This window comes from Trichoderma camerunense (genome assembly GCF_050948025.1).
Source record: "Trichoderma camerunense strain CBS 138272 chromosome Unknown V8C40scaffold_7, whole genome shotgun sequence".
Taxonomy (NCBI): Eukaryota; Fungi; Ascomycota; class Sordariomycetes; order Hypocreales; family Hypocreaceae; genus Trichoderma; species Trichoderma camerunense.
In genome coordinates, this window is record NW_028145363.1 from 937,768 (window position 1) to 961,870 (window position 24,103).

The 24,103-nt window shown below is 50.9% G+C and overlaps 7 protein-coding genes across 7 annotated transcripts; 5 read left to right on the forward strand and 2 right to left on the reverse strand.

Moving 5' to 3' along the window:
* Nucleotides 1-1,199: 1,199 nt before the first annotated feature.
* Nucleotides 1,200-3,648, forward strand: V8C40DRAFT_242808 (protein farnesyltransferase). Its single transcript, XM_083215289.1, has 6 exons — nucleotides 1,200-1,263; nucleotides 1,316-2,008; nucleotides 2,071-2,198; nucleotides 2,281-2,398; nucleotides 2,481-2,786; nucleotides 2,859-3,648. Exons 2-6 carry the CDS (start codon nucleotides 1,329-1,331, stop codon nucleotides 3,109-3,111), a joined length of 1,485 nt encoding a protein of 494 aa, XP_083074259.1. The 5' UTR covers nucleotides 1,200-1,263; nucleotides 1,316-1,328; the 3' UTR covers nucleotides 3,112-3,648.
* A 449-nt stretch (nucleotides 3,649-4,097) lies between these two features.
* Nucleotides 4,098-4,593, forward strand: V8C40DRAFT_205445 (uncharacterized protein). The gene has a single exon (XM_083212039.1). It carries the CDS (start codon nucleotides 4,179-4,181, stop codon nucleotides 4,488-4,490), a length of 312 nt encoding a protein of 103 aa, XP_083074260.1. The 5' UTR covers nucleotides 4,098-4,178; the 3' UTR covers nucleotides 4,491-4,593.
* Nucleotides 4,594-9,759: 5,166 nt separating this feature from the next.
* On the forward strand, nucleotides 9,760-10,978 carry V8C40DRAFT_205476 (double-stranded RNA binding motif domain-containing protein). The gene is made up of 2 exons (XM_083212040.1): nucleotides 9,760-10,078; nucleotides 10,612-10,978. Exons 1-2 carry the CDS (start codon nucleotides 10,048-10,050, stop codon nucleotides 10,956-10,958), a joined length of 378 nt encoding a protein of 125 aa, XP_083074261.1. The 5' UTR covers nucleotides 9,760-10,047; the 3' UTR covers nucleotides 10,959-10,978.
* Nucleotides 10,979-14,229: 3,251 nt separating this feature from the next.
* Nucleotides 14,230-16,719, forward strand: V8C40DRAFT_242830 (mannose-1-phosphate guanylyltransferase). The gene is made up of 4 exons (XM_083215290.1): nucleotides 14,230-14,767; nucleotides 14,851-14,894; nucleotides 15,031-15,177; nucleotides 15,318-16,719. The coding sequence occupies exons 1-4, from the start codon at nucleotides 14,761-14,763 to the stop codon at nucleotides 16,212-16,214; spliced, it is 1,095 nt and encodes a 364-aa protein (XP_083074262.1). The 5' UTR covers nucleotides 14,230-14,760; the 3' UTR covers nucleotides 16,215-16,719.
* Nucleotides 16,720-17,458: 739 nt separating this feature from the next.
* V8C40DRAFT_205549 (uncharacterized protein) lies at nucleotides 17,459-18,830 on the forward strand. The gene is made up of 3 exons (XM_083212041.1): nucleotides 17,459-17,582; nucleotides 17,638-17,863; nucleotides 17,927-18,830. The coding sequence occupies exons 1-3, from the start codon at nucleotides 17,554-17,556 to the stop codon at nucleotides 18,578-18,580; spliced, it is 909 nt and encodes a 302-aa protein (XP_083074263.1). The 5' UTR covers nucleotides 17,459-17,553; the 3' UTR covers nucleotides 18,581-18,830.
* V8C40DRAFT_242832 (histidine phosphatase superfamily) lies at nucleotides 18,675-19,918 on the reverse strand. Its single transcript, XM_083215291.1, has 2 exons — nucleotides 19,231-19,918; nucleotides 18,675-19,125 (listed from the first exon to the last, which is right to left on the reverse strand). The coding sequence occupies exons 1-2, from the start codon at nucleotides 19,769-19,771 to the stop codon at nucleotides 18,917-18,919; spliced, it is 750 nt and encodes a 249-aa protein (XP_083074264.1). The 5' UTR covers nucleotides 19,772-19,918; the 3' UTR covers nucleotides 18,675-18,916.
* A 380-nt stretch (nucleotides 19,919-20,298) lies between these two features.
* Nucleotides 20,299-23,501, reverse strand: V8C40DRAFT_242834 (ESCRT-0 subunit protein VPS27). Its single transcript, XM_083215292.1, has 5 exons — nucleotides 23,260-23,501; nucleotides 23,070-23,202; nucleotides 22,700-22,984; nucleotides 21,867-22,632; nucleotides 20,299-21,812 (listed from the first exon to the last, which is right to left on the reverse strand). The coding sequence occupies exons 1-5, from the start codon at nucleotides 23,331-23,333 to the stop codon at nucleotides 20,872-20,874; spliced, it is 2,199 nt and encodes a 732-aa protein (XP_083074265.1). The 5' UTR covers nucleotides 23,334-23,501; the 3' UTR covers nucleotides 20,299-20,871.
* Between the last annotated feature and the right edge of the window lie 602 nt (nucleotides 23,502-24,103).

Genomic DNA, 24,103 nt, shown 5'->3' on the forward strand with positions numbered 1-24,103 from the left:
CTGACCATTAGACTTTGATTCCTGCATAATATCAGGGTCTTGTCAGCACGAACAACATCGGAGTATTTTGTCTCCTGAGAATCATGATTTCTGACACCAGCAACCCTTGAGGATTAATCGGCCGAGAAGCTGTTTTGCCCCGCCGAATCATGACTCGAGACCCGGCTGTCAACTGCCATCTGCCATCCATCCAAGCGAAGTGTCATCGTGCGACTCGGCGAACGGGATGCCTCATCGTACAAAGCAGCAGAGTAATCCGGATGTGTCCGGGCCTCAGTGGAGAGACAGTCAGCTCGTAGATGGAAGATGCAGACTGTTGTTCTAGAAGTATTGCTAGTAGCAGGCCATGGCCTGCTGAGACTAGGATCTTCCATTCTGTAGGCTGTTGGACTACGATTGCCGATGAGTAGTAGCACCGAATGACAGGCATCGCCGCTCTTACTTCCCAGCTGACTGGTGAGTCAATAACCATGCCTTGATATTAATTTATATATCGTGGTATCAACAGGGGATCTCCTGTCCAAACATGAAACGGGCATCGGTGATTAGTTTCATATCAATGTGTATGAAACAGATGAAGATACTGTAACAGGCAGCACGGTAAGAGAATAGGCAACTCATTAACAGCCACAACCCCTGAAAATGTTGCTTTCTCCGGAGAAAATTAAGGGTTTCGGAGGTAATGACGAGGCTGCAAGAAGAGATATACTGAAAGAGGTGCCATCTGAATAGGTCTCTTCAGATCTAGGGTTACAGCCATGTCCCGAATAGCTCAGGCAAATCTCATTTGAATGCCATTCAAGGGATCGCCACTAACGATTAAACTCTAAAGGCTAAAGCCACAACATGGCTCAACAATATGTTTCAGTTTCGTTTATAATCAATGAATCCTTGAACCCGTTAGCCAGAGCCCTCAGCGGCGTAATCATGGCGCAACTGGAGAATGTATTTGCAGACCTACGTTGCCCGGTTCCAACCAATTCGGGCAGATCAACAACATCATCTCCAATGTCTAGCGCTTGTATTCAGCCTCGGCAGAGCTAGGACGTTGGGTTCACCGTTGGAGCCCATCTAACAACGCTTGCACTTGAAAGTGGGTGTCGCGGAGAGAGGGGGCGCTAAATTGCTATCCGGGATATTGCCGGCAACAATAGTTTGGCTACGACTTCCTCTTCCCATTGTTCTGTTACGGCCTGACCATTTAGTTGATACTGAGTGTACCCTTCCCGGGCTGTTTGTCAATAGCTCCCAAGCACAAGCAAGGTGGGAGGATGAGCGGGGTTGACATCTGCTGTCCTGCTAAAAAGATGACAAGGCCCTGAGTCCACATGATGAAATCTCGAGCAACTTTACGAAACCGTCCTCGAGTAATCTTTAGGCATCATCTGAGAAACAACATGGCCACAGCCGTGGAACAACAGCCAGGCCCAGCGGCGCATGGCGTATACCAAGACGCGTCTGAGTCTGATTCACCCGTCCCCAGTCTTTTCACGCAACCTCCTGTGATTCGCGATGCGCTGGAGACGGACTCATCTCACATCCAGGATGAAACCGTCGAGGAGGTTCTGCCCTTTCTGACTGGCAAAGAACACCGCTACCTCAACTCCCATGGCATCCCTCGTCTGGACAAGGAACGGCATGCAAGGTTCCTAACAAAGCAGCTAGGAGTGCTGCCGAGCGCGTACGTGGGAGCGGATCCAAGCCGGCCGTGGATATTCTACTGGTGCCTGAATGCCCTGTCTCTCCTTGGTGAGGATGTTGAGCCTTATCGCGCCAAGCTGGTCGAGACAGTGCGTCCGATACAAAACGAAACTGGTGGATTCGGAGGGGGTTTTGGCCAGGCCTCACACCTCGCCACCACGTATGCAGTTGTTCTTGCGCTGGCACTGGTTGGTGGGGACGAAGCGTTCGAGGTGGTTGACAGGAGAAGCATGTGGAAGTGGTTGTGCCAACTAAAGCAGCCGGATGGTGGGTTCCAGATGGCTGTCGGGGGCGAGGAGGATGTCAGGTATGTCTTTGATCGGCACGCCCACGCTGTGATACCAGGTTGTTAACTGACGTCTCGCTCAGGGGGGCCTACTGTGCGGCTGTTGTGGTTTCGTTGCTCAACTTGCCCTTGAACCTGTCGCCCGAATCTCCTGCGTATGCCGCTGGCCATACTGATCTCTTTAGTGGGCTGGGTGAATGGGTACGGTTGTGTAAGTTGTCTCTCCCCATACATGTCTTTTTCCGACCATCCCGTCTTGATTGCCCCTCTGTCTAACAAGAATGGAAATCCAGGCCAGACGTACGAGGGAGGCGTGTCAGCAAAGCACGGGATCGAAGCGCATGGCGCATACGCCTTTTGTGCTCTAGGATGTCTCTCAATTATTGATTCCCCACACCGAAGCGTTAGACGGTAAGTGTCTCAATCTAGGGTGCTGTCTATTGACGCAGTGCCATGAGAGTTCTGCATTCTGACCCGTTCCCCGGCGCGGTAGGTACATGGATGTGCCACGTCTTATCTCTTGGCTCTCATCTCGCCAGTATGCTCCAGAAGGTGGCTTTTCAGGCCGCACGAACAAGCTTGTCGACGGCTGTTATAGCCACTGGGTTGGCGGATGTTGGCCCCTGATCGAGGCCAGTCTGAGCGGGCCTGAGGGGCCGACAGCTGGCCCTGCAGGTCGCCCGCTCGAAGCCACCGATGCAGACGACAGCTTGTTCAGCCGAAATGGCTTGATTCGATACATCCTTTGCTGCTGTCAAGACATGTCTAAGAGGGGTGGGCTGAGGGACAAACCTAGCAAGTGGGTGCTCCCTTCCTCAGGGCGAGACTTTGCAGAGCAATCACACTGATGCCTTATTTTTTTTTCTCACAGGTACTCGGACGCGTACCACTCATGCTACGTTCTATCCGGCCTCAGCTCCGCACAAACCAAGTGGCGTTTGGTTGCCTCTCGTGCCGATGAAACCCTTCTCGGAGACGATCGCTGGGAGGCGTCACCTCACACGAATGGAGACCAAATCTTTGACGAAGAAGACCGGATTGCGACCACCCATCCTGTCTATGCAATTCCTCAACACAGAGTCGACGAGATTCGAAGTTACTTCTTGTCAAAGGAGAGCTTCTAATTGTAATGGGGTAAAAAGTGGTTATTCGATATTACATAGCAGACACTGCTTACCCGGTCTAGCGGAGCAATCAAAGAGCACTAACTCGATACTTGTCCAGTCATTTGTTCTCTACCAAGCCGTTGAGAAAACATGCATTCGCGCACGATAAGGGTTAAACCACATGCTATAATCACGTGTCCCTCAGGGGGTTAGATACAGTCCTTGATGTTGAGTCGTTGAAACGAGGACGTGTTGAGATGGCAGACGAGTGGGTCGAGCGATGGCCGCCAATAGCACTATGCTACGACGCACTACCAGCAGCAGAAGCAGCAGTACTATCCGATCCTTCGAGGGACAGGACGGTGAACAGGGTTTCTCGTGGCCGATCCGACCGCCTAGCCGTGGATTGATGAAATCCGCCACCGCTTGATTAATTCTCCTTGTCTTCTTATTCTCCTTGGTTGACGGCTCACCAGCTGGCGGTACTGCAAGGAAACCAACATGTACTTGAATCAATTATGAGCATAGCAACATATTTTTATTCCGGACTATGATTCCAGCGCCTCGCTTCGAATGGAAGGACCCACGATCTTCCACACACGTGAAAAGTGATTCAAGGTGGCATCTGAATGCTGTACAAGTAGCTCGGGCTTATTCCTTCGCGAAGCAGGCCGTCTGGGGTGGCTATCCCGAAGCAGCACGAAGTACGGTGCAAGGCTCCTCGTTTGGACGGCCGTGCATTGCATGTACGGAGTCCTCCGTGCTAGTGCTCGTTCCCCACACTCTTTTACCCGTCAAGGGTATGGCCTGCCAAGTCTTCAAGCTTCTGTTTGTAGCAAGTTGTCTTTTTTTGCCCTCCGGCTGTCTGTGCGACTCTCCCAGATGCCCCGATCATGCCCAAGGCGGAGTATAACCTGTACAAGACGGCTTACAAAATGAATATTTGATGTACTACGTGTAAGTTGGAGCTATATGTGATATTCCTTTCTTCGGCGTCTACAAGAGGATGATGCCAACACGCAGCTGCCCGCCCGCCGACAGATTCCGGAGCACTAGTTGAAGAAGCATGTCTCGGATGAAGACTCATGGGAGGGGGGCTGCCTTGCGCCACACCGCATTCGCAGTTCTGCACATCATCGCCGGACCAAGGGTGGGTTACTCTGTATCGAGGGCTGATATTCTTGGACAGATTCATGTCGGCATGGATGCGAGGACGTACCGCATCCCGCCCGATGCGTCCGCAGACAGCCGTTGCGTGGGTTGGAACAACACCTATTTCTTCACATCACCTGGGAGTCATACAACTCTTGCCGGATAGTATATCTCTGGACGATCCCTTTTGCTCTACTGGGTTCAAGTCATACCTCCGAGTCCAGGGAGAGGCCGGTTACGAATGATAGATACATGGCATGAATCCATTAGTTGCCGCGGAGTTACCCCGACCCTCCATAAGACTCAATATTCCAGCAAGCGTCGCCCTTGATCATCAACCGATTGCGCCGTACATATGCACTCTTTTAATGTAAGAAGAGGCAACAAAATGTCTTTCTTCTTCTTTTTCTGTCAAAATGGCACAGGTCTCACGCACACGCCCCCTCCGCTTATAGGGCCGCATATCATGCGGCCGCCTTACATGGCCAGCCTGCTTTTATTCCGTACACTTGCACAAGTCAACTCTCTGAGAATTGCACAGGCGTTTGGATTTTTCCTCTGCATACGGCGGCGAGTCACAGAATGAGATGAGGGGAAATCGAGTTTATCATTTCCCCTCTAAGGAGGAGGTATGAGCGAAGAAGCAGCTCTTTGGACAAGACTGTGGCAAACATCTTGAAGCCATATCAGAGGACTAACAGCTGGCGCTCTCTCTCACACATCTCTTCTCCCACCCCCAACATTAATATCAAGCCGCCTGTTCGAGGTCTTCCCTCTGCCGATGCATTGGAGCCGCCCGCTCAGGAGGTACCTGTCGGCTTACATCCCATCGTTCACCCGCCACCAAGGGACCGGGATTGAGGGAGGTGGAAGTGGGCATTTGCATGATGTGGATCGCCGTGTTTTTTTTTCTTTGCCACAAAGTTTTCTCTTGTTTTCTATCCTTCTTTTTTCCCGGCTTTTGACCTGGCTCTGCAGGGACCTCCTCCCTTGATTATCCGGTCTGATGGGCTCATGCTGCTGCATAGGGGTTACACGAAGCAAGGAGAAATCCGTCCTTTGCAGACAACGACGCTTCTGGCCTAGGGCCTGTATAAAACGCTTCGTCTTACCAAGTACGTGTATGACTCAACTCATGTCCGCCGGCATACGCTGAGGAAGCACGAAAGCCATCGGAGATGTCAAAGCAGTGCTGCCAAAAGGCCTTGCCATTGCCTGGATATACAGTACTAATGTAGTGAGGCTGCTGCAAGTGGCATGAGTCCATATTAATGGCTCACCCGTTAGTAATGCCCTAGCACTGCTAGGTACTGCTAGGTATTTCTGCGACCCGCAGGAACATGTACCAGGTACCTTGCTGTCTGAGTTCCGATAGGTCAGCTTCAGCGATTGCTCTCAAAGGGCAGGAGCTATCCCTGCTTGACCGCTGGCATGGGCCTTTTTGACGTAGCAAAGCAGGGAGTACTTTGTACATGGGCACTGACACGGTACCTTACCATCTTCGTAGACTGAAATGTAAAAATCCAACGTACCTTACACGCTTGCTCTCACCATGCCGTGGCCTGGGTCAAGTCAACTTCACCACTCCGTACATACGAAGACGTGGAGAAGATGCAGGCTTGTGCCTTGTACTCGTACGGAATACCGCTGCATCCCATTTAGCCATGTTGAGGCAAAGGCAAAGGCAAGGGCAGGCCATTGAGAGACGGCGCTGCCTGTCTGACGATACGACGGCCGAGGTGACGGCGATACCGCCTCACGGATGCATTGGTTGCAGTCTCGTCTGCTCCAATGCCCTTCTCCCTCGGTAGGGACGACAGCACGCGTCTACACGGCATTGGCCATAATCATCAAACCTCTGCCGAGTGGTCAACGTCCATCTGCCTCGTGCCCATCCCATCGCGGCCGCACCAGGTCGCTGGGACCAACGGCCGGATCCGAATCGCCAGCGCTCCAGGGCACCCCGTAAAAAAAGAAACAAGACATTTTCCCACCAGAGTCCCGGCTACTCAGTGGTATCAAGCGGCGCTACGGAGCAAAGGGACTTTGCTTTTTGACTTCACCTGGCAAGCTAGCTAGCGGAACCCTTAGGCGAACGATGAGAGGTGTTTCGGTGCCAAGAGCTGTCCAATTGTCGAATCACAAGCTCTGGCCGGCGATCCGCCCACCAGCTACGCTTGTGCTAGGCAAGGCGTCAAACCCCCTTTGCTCTTTGCCATGCTTTTTTTAGCATCCTCCATCACACATATCACAATGGATAGCAAATGGTATTTTCCGAGTTTCGCAGCAGACGCAACGGATCTTTACCCCAGACCAAAGTGTCATCCAGCGTGGGTGGCGTCTCCTCCTCGTGTGGTTCCGTTCCTGGGCGACGACTGAGGATGGACGGGGCTTTTTTTCATCAGCAATTGACAAGCAGGTCAAGAAGAAACCGCTGCCGAAAGTGGCCCCCCTGGTCTCGGTACTACAAGAGGAAGCACTACTCCTACTCCTGCTGCTTCGTACATACTCGTACATACAGACAATCGGTGCTACCTCTACCGGGCACGCAGCGGGCTTCCTGTCATCCATCCTCGCCCACAATTCCCAATGGTATACTACTTCCAAGAGCTCTGCGTCAGCGCTCGGGCCTCCGCGCATGTCAGGATGACTGAGGGTGTCGCTGTCCCAGTACTATTGCACAGAAGCCGGGACACAAGTGTGCAAGCCACCGAGCACGAGTACTTGTACATGGCACCTTGGGGCAGCTTCGACGAACCGTTCGCTGCGTGTGTTTGCTTAATATCAACCGGCGGCACTGCCAGCTCATCGTTGCATGCGGCCTTTTAAACCCCCCCCTCCTCACAAAGAGACTTAAAGAGGGTCAAAGGGTCCGAGGGCGTCTGCCTCATACTTGGCTGCCTTGCGCCCCCCTCTTCGCAGATCTGTCCAATCAATCGGGCCATCTTCACCGTAATTGTCACTTATTGTTCTATGTCAAGTCTGGAACCCTGTGTGCAACGACGACGACACACCGTGTGCGCGCTTGGGAGGTCGAGGCAGGCATGGGAGAATCCGTACGAGAACTCACATACATGATACAGATACAATGGATGTGAGCAATATTATGTTACAGCTCGAGAGCCGCTGGATGGTTCTCTCGAACCGGGATCACCTTGCGTCCAACCTTTGGCCCACTATTCGCCAGTCCAGCTACTGCGACGCTAAAGAGATTAGACCTTGCGGTGCAATGGCCTGGGAGTATGGAGCACGGAGTATGTTTATCACTAAAACTTTGTGCGCTCTTGGTCTGCTCACTTTCATGCAAGTGGTTGCAGTTTCGCGCCTCTTCACCGACGTCTGAAAGCACCGACGAGGACCTCCCCTTTCTACCTCGGCCTGCAATCCGAGCAGCTTTAGGAAATAGCCTCCGCTAAGCGTCTCTTCATGGCGCCAGGACCACTGGCACTGTGCCAGATTTGCCCAAGTGCAGCTGGGGGGAGGTTGTTAGCATGTCGTCTCGGTGCCAATCACCCGGTATGTACCAAAGGGAGATAGCCTCTTCTTTGCTGGCACGGTACAGATGAAGCACAGCAAGGCCGGCGTTACGTATGTGTGACGGCTCATCCCAAGATTTGTGAACGCACACGCTTCCTCCTACCGACGATCGAAGCCACCACCGACTAACCTGGAGTGAACCAATCCAACCAAACAGCTGCGCGAGCTGACCACCAATGCCTCTAGGGATGTGAGCACGACTGAAAGATGTGTCCATGCCCGCCAAGCAGCATGTGTGTGTTCCAATCGTGCACATATTCTATTCGTGCAAATCCAATGGGTGCAATTGGAGCATTCATCCTGCTTTTCCAACTGGGGCTGTAACAAGTTCGTGCTGTAGACCAAGTTCATGTTACCAGTCACGGTGTATGCTCTGCACCCAAGGTCACCGACAATACACAGATATCTGCACAAGGCGCCATCTGTGGGATCCTGCTGTGCATTAGCGGCCGCCAAAGCATAGATCTCGGAAGGATATTCTTGGGTGATGGTGGTTACCAGGCGATACGTTTTCTCCCAGCTATATGGCGTCGTGTGGCTGGGCTGGGTCTCTCCTAAGCGATGTTTTACAGTACTTGTCGTTCCTTATCACCAACATTTACGAAGTAGATGTGGTGATATGTTGTTCTCTGTGGTCGAGCTGAGGATCGTCAAAGCTGCCATTGGCCCCTCTCTCCCCTTCTCAAATTTTCTTTTGCCACCACCCCCGTTGGCCAATTCAGGACAAACGAGGGGGAGCCCTTGCCCATACAGTATTGCCGTTGATGATTTTCTTGCTGTCGATTGATTAATCGTTCGTGCGACCTCAATTGAACATGGCCGAAGCGCCAAACATGGGTCCCCGCCGCAGAGACAGGGGATTGGGCGCCTAGAGAAGCGACCCTTCCGGCGGCCAGAACGGCCGACATTACCTGTAGGAAGATGATTGCAGCGGCATGAACAAATGAGGACAGCTCGAGAAGCTAGGAAACCATGCTGAGAGAGACGAAAGGACCCGGGTTGACTCGAGTAGGTGGACGACCCTTGACGAAAAGAAGCCAGGCCCCTAGCCTGGCCATACCTTACCACTTCGCTCTCTAGTTACCTCCATCCTCTGTCCATGCTACGACTCGTCCGCATCGCTGGGGCGAAACTTATTCGAGATGGGGAGACGACCATATACAGGTATGGTTAGGCAGTGCGTCTCTCTGGCACCCAAAGTGTACTGTACACTTGTCGTCTTGTACACTTTGTGGTGGAGCGGCCTAGTCCCCAGCGGTTTGCAAAATTAACTGGCAATGAGAGCTGCCAACACATCAACGATGGGGTCACACTCTTCCAAGAGCCGCATCGTTGCTCGCATCAACCTCCATTCGCGCGTTTCGCTCTCTCTCCAGACACCCCTCGGCCCCGCGCTAGGGACGACGTTTGCAATAAAGCCCACATGTCTCGCCAAAGGACCGGCTCATCCTGCTCTTGCGACAAGGCCCGTGGAATGCGTGGTAACGGAGCATCAGGACAGCGGCATACCACGTACATGCATACTCACATACTACCACTACGAGTACATGCATCCAGACAGGCAGACACATACATATGCATGCCCAGAATACTGCTTGCTACACATCCCATCGAAGCCATTCATTGCACATCTCTCCTCCTCACCCTTGACTGTTCTCCTTGTGGCCCCCATGCCAGCTTCCGACTAGGACGACCTACATACTCGTACATACACACATACACACATCCAGGCGCAGATTCTCACATCCCGCGTACGGGGTACACGCGCGCGCATACATCCCTCGCCGCTTGATCTTGTCTACCGCCGCTGCTGCTACCGGAGCGGTGCGCCTGGCCTCCGTCTCGGCCGTCCTCGTGCTCCACCTTGGATTTGGCCAGCTTCTGTTCTTGAACTTGTTTCGTTTCCGCCTTCTCCTCCGCCGAAGCCCGCGCTTCTTGTTTCGATTTCTTCTTAATCCCTTCGTCTCCCTCTCAGTTCCCGCCGGGGCTTCGATTGTAGCTTCTCTCCAACCATCCCTGGATCCCGCCTCGGTTACACCTTGAACTTTGGTTTAACTTTTCTTAACTTTTGCTCTCTCAAAGGTTACCACGCAGCCATACTCCAATTCCTCTCAACTCAAACTCGCACACACGCATATCTGCGGCAGCGGCTTCTGGACTCTGTTCCACTTTTATTTTTTTGCCCACACCAGGACAATTTCATTGCCTGAACCCAATTCCTCTCTTCCTTTCTTCTCCGCTACCTATTGAATATCTACCGCAATCATGGGTGGCTTCTACATGCAGTACCTGGAGAGTAAGTTGATCAATTGAACCTCTCGTGTGCTTTGTTTACTTCAACCCAATGGCTACCGACATCCCCGAAATCTCGTGTGGGGGTGGCGTATGAGATTTGGGGGGAGGGGGGGAAATAAATCGAGCCTTGCGCGCGGCCACCACGGCGACCTTGGCAGCTCAGAGGGCTGATTGAAAGGGAGCGAGCATTTTCTCAATTGCTTTCTGCCGCCCAATCGAACTCTTACCGCCGTTTACAATCCCGTGAATTGGTTTGACGCAGGCACATGACAACACCCTTCCGCGCCTTGTCCCCCTCTTCTTGCTTAATCGTACCGCTGGTTCATGCAGGGATCCTTCAGGCTGCAAGAAGCCGGTCGAATGAGGTGTCTACAGCAGCATGTTTCTGGCGAGTTGCCGTGATCTGTGTTTTCTGCTGCATCCTGCATTGCCTTGACAGCTAATGGCTGTGATTTTTCTTGTCTCTCCTTTTTTTCGTCTTTTTTCAAAACTTTTGAGGAGGCGGAAAGACTAACCGATGGGTGTAATTGATAGGCCTTTGCCGGCGCCGAGGATGGACAGACCCCTCGTACGAGTGTTACCGTGACCCCAATGGCTTTACTTGCCTTGTCCTAGTCAACGGACGCGAGTACCAGACCGACCTGGCATACGAGTCCGACCTGTTGGCTCAAGAGAACGCTGCCATGCGTGCGTTCATGGTTTGCCGCAACTTTTCCGTCAACGGCGGCATGCTTGCTCGCAACGGTATTGTCCAGGGACTTCCGGCCAATGCTGATACCCGACGCAAGAGCCGCCCTACATCGTCCAGGGACAGCAATGAACGTCACGGCCGCCGCTCCGGCACTCACTCGAGCAGCAGTTCCACTGCTTCATTTGAATAAGCCAGACGCTGATCCCTGGAACGGATTCGGAGTTTTTTTTTAAGGTAGTGATTTACCCGCATTGTTTTCCATATTTCCCCCTTGGTTTTTGGCTTGGACCTTCACAGGCAGCCAATGGCGCACATATACATGTGGTTGAAAGGCTTCACGGCAGTCCCTTTGAGGATATAACCACCATCGCGCCAACCTTGCTTTATCCATTTCATGGCGGCTATCATTTTTTACTTTTCACAAACAAAAAAGAAGGGTTGAACAAGCGAGGAGTCCAAAAAAAGAAGAAGAAAAAAGGTACGGAAAAAAGCGCGTACAAAAAGACTTGGCGATAAAGTGGCATTCTTGTGGATGCAAATGTTGCAACGACTTTTATGACGACATGAAACGACCTTTAGACACGTCTCATATTTCTTTCGGCGGCCGGCATGTCCCGGTGTGGTCCTTTTGTTATCAACCTAGATGTTGACTTTGTTTTTTTCCTCAGCAATGTGTTTAGATTTAGACGCATTGCATTCATGACATTGATGCTCACCTCCCCAACACCTTGCCGCTCGTCTCAATTGATGAGCCAATCTTTTGGGCCTGTTGGCCTAATGATGTTTGGCAAGGAACAAAAAGTACATTTCTTCATTACTATCTCTCGGAAGCGGGTTTTTTACAGGCCAAACAGCCTGGCTTTGGGCGGTTCTTGATACTGTTTGATGACATACCTGTCCATCCTTTACATACAGGGCATTGAAAGCCCTCAATCACTCAACACAGAGGCCAAGTGTTTCTTCATCTTGCCTCGAGTTTATGAATGTTTTCTTGCGATAAGACAAAGTACCTCGTTTTGCACAGGGGCAAGTCGTGCCTTTCGCAAGGACGGCTCCTTGACTTTCCTTTTAGGCGTCTCGCAGCAAGCGAAGCGGGTAATGCCTTTTTGTTTTCTATTATATCTCTTCATTTTTTATGATTTTCGCTGTGATTGCCCCTTTTTGGAGGCAATTTGGGGTCCTTTTCTCACGAGCCAATGTTGGCAGGACTGAATGAAGACCCTTTATGATGTCAAGACGCAAAAACGAAGAGAAGGACGAGATGAATTGATTGGATGATACGAAGCAATGACGGATCCGAATGCAGGTTTGGAATATAAAAAAAATTTGGAGAACAGAAAAAAAAAAGAGTTTACGGTTACGATGACATGAAGATGATGACTATTATGTTTCATTTTTTAAGATATTTTGTCTTGGATGGTTGTGTCGCGGCGCGAGATGTGATGTAGATTTGGAGAATCGTGAATATATGTGAATATTGATAATACTTGATTGGCCCGTTCATGATTGCTAGTAAGACGATATATAATTCCTCTAATCATGGAAGATGTTATTTGTTGCAGAAGGCGTTATTGGGGTGTTCTCTTTGTGGTAAGAACCAAAATTCGTGGTCACTACTAAGGCGATACACGATTCGTCTAATAGAAGATGTTATCTGTGCCAAAAGGCGTTATTGGAGATGTTCTCTTTGTGGTGAGAACTAAGATGATTTGATGAGAGATTTATGGTGTATCATGGCATGCATGTCCATGCCAAGAAAACCCGGTATTCTCCAAATGACGATCATCATACCAGGTGATTAGCTTTAAAACCGGGTTCAATCTTAAATTAGGTACCAGATGAAGAGTTGAAGATTCTCTGCATTTGCAGCACCAGCTTCCCCAAGAAAGAGTCGACCACTTGAGCCGGCCTAGTTAGCCACACATACGTAATGTGGCACAAGATAGCTCCAGGAACAGAAACGACTAGGTCTAGGATGCGGTTGATGAAGCCACCCAAAAAAAAAAAAAAAGATCCTAAATTCATCTAGCGGCCAGGGGTCTTGTAGGATTTGCAAGGCTTCAACTAGGCTGAAAAAGAAAAACTCCACATGAAATGGGGGTTATACAAAAAAAAACGAGAATAATCCATGTCGATAGGGGAGATGAAACACGGGATGGGATGGGCTTTTCTTTTTTTTCGTGGTTTTGTATTTTGTTTTGTCTCGTTTCGGGTTGAGGTTGTTGTGGTCTGTGAGATTAGCGAAGGGTGTTGTACGAGTAATTAGGTGCGGGATGGAGTCTTTTGATGATGTGATGCGGTACGATGCGATACGATGGGATGGGGCTGTGTTTGTATGTAGAGTGTTATAGTGGATGGAGTTTATATTGGAGCTTATGAGAGCTGAGTTGATTGCATTCTAAGGGAGGAAATGAGTGAGAAAAATAATAACAATAATAGAGAATCATAATGTGAAGATTTGTGTCGATGAGATGATGCGTACAACGTTGCAGGGCTGATCGGATGTAGTAATTATCACGAACCCGACGTCAGGAGAGAGAGCGATGGATGGATGCGTGCTTTTACAGTAAAAGGACCAGACCAGAATAAAATAGGGGGCAAATCACGGTGCTGACCGGCCGGTTTAAGTGGCGCCACGAATGGAAATGAATGAGGCAGTCGCCGGGCTGACGGGTCCGTGTTGTGTTATTCCTGGTGTGGGCAATGAGCGATTATACGAAATATTAAATATTGTATGGGAATAAAGCAGATGAATGAAAAATTGAAAAATTGAATTCAATGGTTTCTCTTTGGCTGTTTGCGTTTGTTGGTGGGTTTGAGACTATTGGGATGCTGGCGTGATGGGGGTTTCGCCGAATGCGGCTGAAGTTGGTATTATTTACATGGCATGAATCGCCAGGACTCGATGTGATGTGATGCGATGGGATACGAACGATGTCGTATTGCTGCGTGCGCACGATTGCAGCCCTGAGGTGATTGTTTGCAGGGCTCTGTGTATGCAGAATCTGTACGAGTATGAGATTTCATGTGAGACAAGAGATGTGAAATGTCTCACTCACTCGTTGGCACTTATACGCCAGGTACCCCATCGATCTGTCTGTCTATCTACAATCAGGTATACAAGCATCTTATAAGCACTGATAACACGAGACAATTTTAGATGAGCAGTGTGATAAAAAGGTATCAATATTATACGAAGTATCAAAAACAACTGATTGCATGATGATACGGAGCTTTACGGGTGCTGTGCAGGTTCACGGGCCGCCCAAATTTCGCCTCCAGCTTTTCCCAAGCCGCGTGGGAAATTTTTCATGCTCAGGCCTGTCGAGCTGATTGGCCGCGCTGTCTTTGGTCTTTTGGGGGACCCCTGGACCGAGTGATCACAGGCCCCCGCACTGCCTCGTCCTGACGCTTCGTGTTCAATCTCTATGTGGTCCAGTTCCATTCGATAATTTACAGCACTCTGGACTAGCAACTAGTAAGGCAGAGCTCAGCAGCTGTCACGCCAATAGGCTGGGAATGGGAATAGGAAACGGGGCTCTAGCCGTCCAGTGCCAATTGGTGATTTGCTGGGAGCTTGGAGGCGCTTTCAGGGGACGCCGGGCCCTGTACGAGTTGAGATGCCGCTAAGCCCAGCGCGTGAAATTAGTCGGTACGAACGCATTGCATTGCTTCTCCGGAGCGGCAGTACTTGGAGCTCCGTGCTAATCTGTGTACTGGCTTCGTGACATCTGGACACCTTGAGCCCAGCCCAAATAGATGGCAATTTCCTCTCTCCTTTTCCCTCCCATCCTCCCGCAAAAACACCACAGCCTTTTCACCTTTTGCCTCTCGAGTCGACTTTGATTCTCTGCTTTGCGAGCATTGACTGTCGCTCGTTCTTCTCTACGCTCACTACCAAAATATACTAGTTGCCTTACTTCTTTACTCCTCTTCTTAAACCCCCCCTTTTTCTTAAACCTGCACATCAAGCATCGTCGCAGACATTCACCATGAAGGGTATGACGCGCCTCTCAACCACCATCCAAACCGGTGCTCCAATCTCCAATCCAATGGCAAGGCTAACATTCTCCCCTGCGCAGGACTTATTCTTGTCGGTGGCTTTGGCACTCGCCTTCGCCCTCTCGTACGTTCCACGCCAGCGATCCGACCTGCATCCCACCACCGCATTGAACGCGAATGGGGGGAGGGATGGAGGGGGAACCGCCAGAACCACAGCTTCACCACACCCCAGAGACTGACCATTGTGCGACGCCATCTAGACCCTGACGCTCCCCAAGCCTCTCGTTGAGTTCTGCAACAAGCCCATGATTGTGCATCAGATCGAGGCTCTCGTCGCCGCTGGCGTTACCGACATTGTCCTCGCCGTCAACTACCGCCCAGAGATTATGGAGAAGTTCCTGGCTGAGGTGAGTCCTGCACATGACCCCTCACTGCAACCCTTGCCTGGTTTTTTTTGCCTTGTTGCACCAACAAGCTTTTGCCCCCAGCTGAGCTTCCCCTCCAATGACGTTGAGCATGAAGCTGATTGCGTACGCCCCATCATTAGTACGAGGCGAAATACAACATCAACATTGAGTTTTCTGTCGAGTCCGAGCCCCTCGACACTGGCGGTCCCCTCAAGCTTGCTGAGGGCATCCTTGCCAAGGACGACTCTCCCTTCTTCGTCCTCAACTCCGACGTCATCTGTGACTATCCCTTCAAGGAGCTCCTCGAGTACCACAAGAGCCACGGCGATGAGGGTACCATTGTGGTCACCAAGGTGGAGGAGCCGTCCAAGTACGGTGTCGTTGTCCACAAGCCCAACCACCCATCTCGCATCGACCGCTTCGTCGAGAAGCCCGTCGAGTTCGTCGGCAACCGTATCAACGCCGGCATGTACATCTTCAACACCTCAGTCCTGAAGCGCATCGAGCTTCGCCCCACATCCATCGAGAAGGAGACCTTCCCCGCCATGGTTGCCGACAACCAGCTGCACTCTTTCGACCTCGAGGGCTTCTGGATGGACGTTGGTCAGCCCAAGGACTTCCTTAGCGGCACCTGCCTGTACCTGTCTTCTCTCACCAAGAAGGGCAGCAAGGAGCTAACCCCCCCTACTGAGTCCTACGTCCACGGTGGCAACGTCCTGATTCACCCCTCTGCCAAGATTGGAAAGAACTGCAGAATAGGTCCCAACGTCACCATTGGCCCAGACGTCGTCGTCGGTGACGGTGTTCGTCTGCAGCGATGTGTTCTCCTGAGTGCCTCCAAGGTCAAGGACCACGCATGGGTCAAGTCGACGATTGTTGGCTGGAACAGCACCGTCGGCCGCTGGGCCCGTCTGGAGAACGTGACTGTTCTCGGTGACGATGTTACCATTGGCGACGAGATCTACGTCAACGGTGGTAGCGTTCTGCCTCACAAGTCCATCAAGGCCAACGTGGACGTTCCCGCCATTATCATGTGATTCAATTCATTTGATCACGTCTTCTCTCAGCTCGCATGTTATAATCATGCGTTTGCTTTTCACATTGATTCTTCATGTTGATTCATGCTTTTTTTAAACAACTTCTTCACTTCTATTTTTTTGATCTTTTTTTTTTGACCCATTTACGCCCCCATACATTCACCACTCCTCCAACATTTCTCAAAAGATACCCTGACGGTGGGGGGAAACAGTCTTTGAGAGAAAACCAACAAGCAACATTTTATATAATTACTACTAGTCCCGGCATCTTTTGCACTTCTTGCAAGATGTCTGCGCGTTATGTTGAGCTCCAAGTAAATCGTTTGGCGTCTCGGGGAACCGGTTGGCAAAGCATCTTGGAGGGACACGAAGGGGAAGGGAAAGGGGCGGTGGCTGAGAAGAGCTATGACGGACGAGGAACTGAAAATTTTACATGTATGAAAAGATGATAGCGTAGCGAATGAAGTGAATTTACGCTTAAGCTGGTCACTTGGCCAAATATTTACTCTCTAGATGTGCTATGGTGTTTGGTGATGCTGTCTCGGTACAGGTGCCTAGAATTTATAGGGCCCAATGCAGACAACGGCGATGCCATAGATAAGTGAATACATCTCAAGAACTTGGCTTGGAATACCAAAAAGCAGATGGTGAGGCTATGTCAAACACAGACATGCATCTGCTATAGATCCAAGGCAAGAAGTGCATATACCATTTACAATGTTCAATATCATAGCTGCCTATTAGAATTGCTTCTGCTATCTGATTCTCTGCAAAGGTACTAGACATTTATCAGTGGTTCCATCTTTGCTCGGCATCGAATTCACTTCCTCCTATGACGCAATGCCAACCAAGTGATCAAGGCAGGAGCGCAATCGATGCCTTACCCCCCAGGCAAAGCACATACAAAAGGGCAGCTGCCCAGCAGGTCTTTCTCACTTCTGTAACGCTCGTTTATCTGAAAGGCACGAAATTCAAATTCAAGTCGAAGAGGGAGAAAATGTAGGGCCTTTTCCCTTCCTCTTCTTCTTCTACTCTCTATTTCTTTTGTTGGCCTCTCTGTGTCTTTCTCTGTGCCAACGTCGTTTCGGATGTTCTCTCGCGTTTTCTAAGCGCCTCCTGTGTTTGTCCTTGTGCAATTCTGAGCCCTGATTTTTCTGTTCTGAGCCTTGATATTTCTCTTCTGATTCTCGGCCTCTACGCGTCTATTTTTGTTGAAGTTGTGTGCCTCTCTTGTATCTGGTGTCTCACCGGTGTCCTCATCATCAAAAAGGTCGTTTTCTCGCCAAACTTTCCATTCTTTTGAGTCGATCCTCGGGTTTCTGTCCCACCCTCCATCACCATGGCGGATGAATCGATGTATGATCAAAGGTGAGTCGATTTAGCACCGAAATTGGAACGAAGCTTCATGACTGACATGTATCAGCAAACTATCTGAACATCCGGTCCCTGTTCCACATGCCAACTATTCTGCTCCCGGAGTTGTGGTTTCCGTACCTCATGACGTTGCCATCTCTGTTGTCATCGTTGGCCAAAAACGTCAACGGGAGGAGTTGGACTCGAATGATGTGGCAGAACCTGATTCGAAGCGCCCTGCGATTTCTATGGGGTTGGGTGATGCGAACTCTCAAGACATTGACATGAGTGCGATTGTGAGTCGATTCTACATTTTTGGAATGAGTCTGTACATTCATCTTACTGACACAAACAAACAGAATATCTGCCTTTCTCCTCCTGGAAATTTCTGCTCTACTTCTCCAGGCAAATTCCACGTGGTTGACCCCCCCTCGCCGGGTGGATGGCGTCCGGATGATGACCACATCTGGAGGGCTTTGCATTGGTCGACTGTAGAGGATCATATCAAGGATTCCGTCTGCAAAGAAACAGGAGGATCGTATTGGTACCGGATGTCATCACCTAACCAACAGGGACCAAATGAGAAGCTCATCCAAGATATGGGACTTATTCCTGCCAAGACATTTTTTCACATTAGCGACATGATAAATGCGAAGAAGAGGAGTTCTTATGGCACGAAGTTAGTTGAGCTATTTGCACGAGTTGTTCATACTGGCTGTGGTGGATTCGATCGCAAGAGCTTCCAATGTTTCAGGTTGGAAGATTTATTTGGCGGGAAACCCTACATCAGCGGCATTATGATGTTCAAGGACACCGAAAGTCCCATCTACTGCGAATCTAGCCCGTTCCTTGCGGCGACAAAGACTGAAGACAAATGCTACTGCTTATGCGACATTGTAGAGGACGATAACGCGATGCTTCGCTGGTCTCTCTACATTTACGATATTCAGCCTGTCTCATGGGAGACCATTCGGAGCGTCCAGGCCAACTTGGGCAAACAGGGTTTAGAATGATTTGGTACGACGTTAAGCAAACGGTCAATGGATGGCAATGTAGTGGAGACTTTATCCTTTGGGTTGCTGAATTGCAGCTGGATTTCAATGTCTATTCTTGCCAAAGAATGTCGGTGTTCTATTCATCATGTTACGGTTTTCTATGTGGTGCCTTCTAAAACAACACTTTCTATAGTGTAATACCAGGCTTCCATTAATCTCTTACCCAGTCTCTTTCTTTTGTCAAAAATTACTCTCTCGCTCCTAGGCATCTATCTGCCATACTCGATGATTGTATCTTGGACCTTCTACAGTCTACAGTCTACAGTCTTGCGTCTGGGGTTGCATCATACAGCTTCATATGTGGTTTTTCATCTTGAAAAAGGGCAACAGTTCCCGCTCCATCATCTGGCGCAGCTCACGCTGTTCCTCTGCGGTGGGAACCTTCAAGGTGCCATGTCGCCGACGCCAGCTCTCGTCAGTCTCGCGTATCTCGGCATCAGGATCCTGGCCTGTGGAATCAACAAACTGAAAGGTGCGGTACTCGCAATTCTTCCAGCTTGTGGCTATATTCATGCTGACGTCAGTTGCCAATGATTCTCATCATCTTTTTCCTCTTTCATCATTCGTAAAGCAAAGCAAGCATAGGGCATGGGGGGGCTGCATCTTACGATATGTGTTGGTAATTCCGTGCCACTCCTCCGTCAAGAAGTGCAGAAACGCTCCGTGAGAGACTACAGCAATGTGCGCATCATCTCCTAGACCGGTGGCAATCTCCCTCAGCGTTTTTCTCGCCTCTCTCGCCCTCACCGCCAGCTTATCAAGCGCGGGCTCGAAATCGCTCCCCTCCCCTTTGAAGTTCCAGCCCTCGCGCATTCGACTCAGGTCTGCCTTTTCGCCAAACTCAGCCGCCAGCTTCTCAATTGACGAGCCCGTATCTGAGGGAGCGTCAGAGCACTCCTGGAGGGTATCCAGCGCAATCACGGGGCCGAGCGAGTCGGTGCCAAAGGACTGGAGGCAGGTGTACAGCGTGCGACGCATGCCTGAGGCGACCAGGCCGCGGAGCTGGGCGTGGTGAGGGAATGTGCTGCGGAGATGGTTGCATTGCTCGTTGCCGAGGGGCGTGAGGTCTGGGTCTGGGAGTTTTTCGTTTTCGGCGCAGAGGTTGTGGTAGCCTTGGGCGTGGCGCACGAGATGGATCGTGGGAGCCATTGTGTTGTAGGTATGTGGTTTTTGTTCTTTGGTGTATATGAGAGATATATGTGTGCTGGATGACTTTCTCAAAGCACAGAAGCAAAGAAAGGTAAATTGATCAAACTATGAGTCTATGAAAAATAAAAAGAAAGAAAGAAAGTCAAGTACATCAAATTACGAGAATGAAGAAATACGGACCCAATGACAAACAGCTAAACAATACACAGCCCAAGACGAAGAACGTAATTCTCGGCTCACCTACCACATTAAGCAATCCCGCCCAAAACCTCACTCCGAATGACTCAAAAAAAGTCTTGGGGAACCACAGCGGAGAGGGTCGCCCGGCTCCGAGGGGGGAGGCGAAAACAGCAAAAAACAAGGCCCCATCTTTTACCTCCGGCTCCGGCGATAGACAGCGGGCGGGAAGTAAACTATACATAAGGCAGTAGGACACGCCCTCAGCCATATGAGTACAAAATTCCCTAAAAAGGTTCCTCACATGAGATACAGTACGTCAAACCTCCGGCCCGCGGCGACCGGCGACTCAAACGTCCACCGTACAGTTGGTCATCCAAAGTGGAATAAAAGCTCGAATATACGAGTATATTACCTAGTTGAGCCGTAGATGCGGCTCGTGCCAGGATACGGATGATCCAATTGGTGCCTGTGGCGTGCTTAGTGTTTCTGTGGCTGACTGCGGTTAGTGTCAAGCCCCCCGTGTATCCCGTGTATGGATGAGTGGATAGAAGAGACGATGCTGGTTTTGAGCGGTCTGGTTTGCCATTGTTGCATTGACGATTATGCAGAATGATATAACTACATGTACCTCGGAGCTCCGAGAGGCTTCTCACGTACAAAGATACGCGACTGTGCTGAAAACGTCCTCAAGATGCGATCCAATGTGCTTCAAAAGAAAACATCCCCATGTTTACATTTCTCAGGAAAGATGAAAAAAGGTCATTCTGACAGGCTACGGAACATCCATCTTACATCACCTGCTGTCCAGTCCTCGTATAACGCCGCGTCACAGTATAAAACTCCCCTTTCTGTCACTTTTAACCCGCGTCTCATGACAATTGCCGCCATTATTTCCCCCGTTTCAAATTAGATAACAAAAATCAAAACTCAATAAGTGCTTCCTCCTTAATCGGCTGCTGCTGTTGAACGGGCTCATGCTGTGGTGCCGCGGGCATTGAGTACTGGGAATAGCCAGCCCACTCAGGTGGAGGGGCAGGTGGCTGCTGCTGCTGTTGCTGTGGCATGGGCATCTGATAGGGCGATCCTTGTGGCAGTTCCTGTTGGAAGGGCTGTTGAGTCGGAGCAGATGGGGCCTGAGAATGAACAGGCATGTGAGGCGTTGCGTTGGGGGGTTGTGCGAGTTGAGCTGGAGTCTGTAGAGGAGTTGCTTGTGTTTGTGCCGACACTGAGCCTCTATGGTACGGCATAGGTGATTGGTTCAGGTTGGGATACGGCGATTGGCTTGCGTCTGGCGCGGACCCGGGGGCGGATGGTCCGGTAGGAACGGCCTGTAGAGGTTGAGGAGTGTTGAAGTAGTATGAAGCGTTGGGGTCTGTTGAAGGCGACGTAGCTGTTTGATGTGAGTACTGTCTTCGATCTTCCGGGTTCTCTTGTGGCTGTTGTTGCTGCTGAAATTGCTCAGGGGCTGATGGAGTCTGATTGTTCCAGCCATCGGCTGTCTGTAGTTGCTGCTGTTGAGGCGCATAAGGTCCAGAAGGGGCATCGGGTGCTGGCATGCCAGCGTAAGGCGGGTAAGGGGACTGCGGCATCGCCTGTGGAGGAGGCATTTGATACAGTTGCTGTTGGCCTTGTGGCGCATAGCCCGGCTGCTGCTGGTTTGTGTAGAAGCTTTCGGCACCCACAGAGTTGCTCGGGGCGTGAGAAGGTATTGAAGGGTAGGGTCCGGAAGATTGACGAGGGGGTGGTAGGTTATATCCGCCAAGGTTCTGCTGGCTATAGGCCTTTGATAACCGGTCTTCCAACATCCGGTCATAATATCTGACAACCGTGGATAGCTTGGCATGAAGGTCGAGGAGGGTATCTATTCGCGTTGTTAACCATCGAAATCATGAGGTGGGATGCCGGGAATCATTACCATGCTTGCTCATCGTTTCGCCGTAGGTTCGCGCAAGCTTGGGGCGCAGCGACCCAATGCTATCATACAACTCCTGAATTTGCGGTTCTCGTAGGATAGTACCGGGAGGCTGGGTCTGGAGCCGGTCGACCAAGGTGGCAAAGAGATTGATGTTCTCAGCCTCCACGGCCGTCAGTTCGTAGTCGTTCTTTGGCAGCGTGAAGGTGGCGGAGGAGGTGGCGGGTCCTGAGGTCTGTTCCTTGAGCGCAGCAGCATGTCTCTGCTTCTGCTCTTCCATATCTGCTAGGGAGGCAGCAATGGCAGCTTTTAGGTCGTCGTCTTCCTCTTCGGCTTGCTTGGTGGCTGATGCGTCTCCTCCACTCGTGCGAGGTCCGTTGGTTGTCACAGGGGGGGCCCTGCCTCTGGATGCATTGTTGACTTCTTCCAAACTCATCGCCAATGCCCTTTTAAGATCTTCATCAAACCCTTCGTCGACGCGCGCGTTTCGGGGTTGCATGGCAGATGTGCTCCGAGTTTTATGAGGGTACGTCGGTGTGCGGTCGAGGGATGGGTTTGGTTCTTTGAACCCCTTGTTCGTGAGCTTAGCATAACACCCATCGTCGACTCGCACAGGAGTAAGTATCCCGAGATGAGGCAGTGGGAGGGATTTGCTTGAACACTGCTGGTCAAAGCAGTTTCCGCAGTTTCGGCAATGGTGTTTTCGGTTGGTAAACGTGAAAGCTGTTCGACATCGCATGCAAACATCCGAATCAATCCATTCGGGCGGCTATTTGGCCTTCCGTTAGCTGACAACCCTAGAGACATCGTGCCCGAAGTGCCGATGGGCTTCTTACCGCGCTGCTATCAATCATGCTGCTCGCCACCGTCACTCGCGGGGGGAACTGGTACCCCTCTCGCTGCAAACGTTTATAGACTTCGCCGATGTAGGAAAGCTCGTATCGTCCTTCTGTGGCACCGGCCCATGACTGGATCAGCTCGAGCATCTTGGATTTCACTTCGGCGTTGACGGCGACGGGGCCGACGGCTTGGAGAAGAGAGGTCAGGTTGTCCATGAACTCGCGGGAGGCGATTTCCGTGAGGAAATGAGACCCGCCATTCTTGACGCATGTATCCGTAAGCTAGAGATGGAAAGCGGTGTTAGGCTAGGCTTCAACTCAAACTCGGGGGAGGAGATGGTAGGACAGGGCATGTCGGATAGCATACGTTGAGGGCGCTCAGCTGAGTGTTTGGGTTCTTGTTGCCGATGCGCCGTTTCAGCGACCGCATGGCCTCTTTGGGCGCCACCGTCTTGGACCTGATGACATCGGAGATCTCGAGGTTGAGCGCAATATCCTCCCTACACACCCCGTCGTTAGTCCGGCTTCGTTACGGGAGCGGCTGGGGATCAGCGTACAGGCTGCTGCTTGTGGCCTTTTCGACCTGCTCGTCCAGAGCCGTGTTGGCCGAGTTTGACCACCAGCTCATCATGTTGACGGAGGCGATGGGAAGCTTGGCGTCACAGGGGGAGGAGAACAAGGAGAGATCGGAAGCGGAGATGCGACGCTGAAAAGAAGAAGAAAAGAAAAGAAGAGCTCGGGGATGGCGATGGTGATGGAGCTGAGCTGAAGGTGAGGCTATGAGGTCCAGGTCCAGTCCGTCCTAGCCAAGTCCAGGTACTTTCGGCTCCGCTGACGACGCCGTTCAGTTGCGTCACGGCCGCGGAGGCACCAGCCGGAACAGTGGTTAATCCGCTACAGGCGCCGAGGCAGGCCTAAGCCAAGCCGTTCCTGTGCCTGTAATAACTGTAATTACACTTTGTGCAGAGGATGAACAGCACTGTCGGAACAATGAATACTTATTGATTAAATGCATGTGCTTTCTGCAGGTACATGCTGGAATTATGGAGTCTGATGTTCCCCTTGTTCTTTGTCTCGTGCTCTCTTTGAGGTTTCTTTCTCCTTACAAGTATCGGTATGCCACGGACTACAGTGACATCCACAGTCGGCTATCGGTGTTTCTAACTGTCATCTGCCTTGAGCCTTGACTACTGATTTTGCCAGGCAGAAATCCATTCCTTACGAGTCAATATGCCTCATCCCAGAGCGGCAAGAACCGAACATTGCACGCAGTTCTCTTTTCCAAGTTGCTAGCTTTGTAGGAGGTATTAGAGGTATTACTAAGGTTCTACCTAGCTCAAACTTGCCCAATAACGTAGCTTGTGTAAGATTTCCGATACATCAGACACGGTAAATAAACAG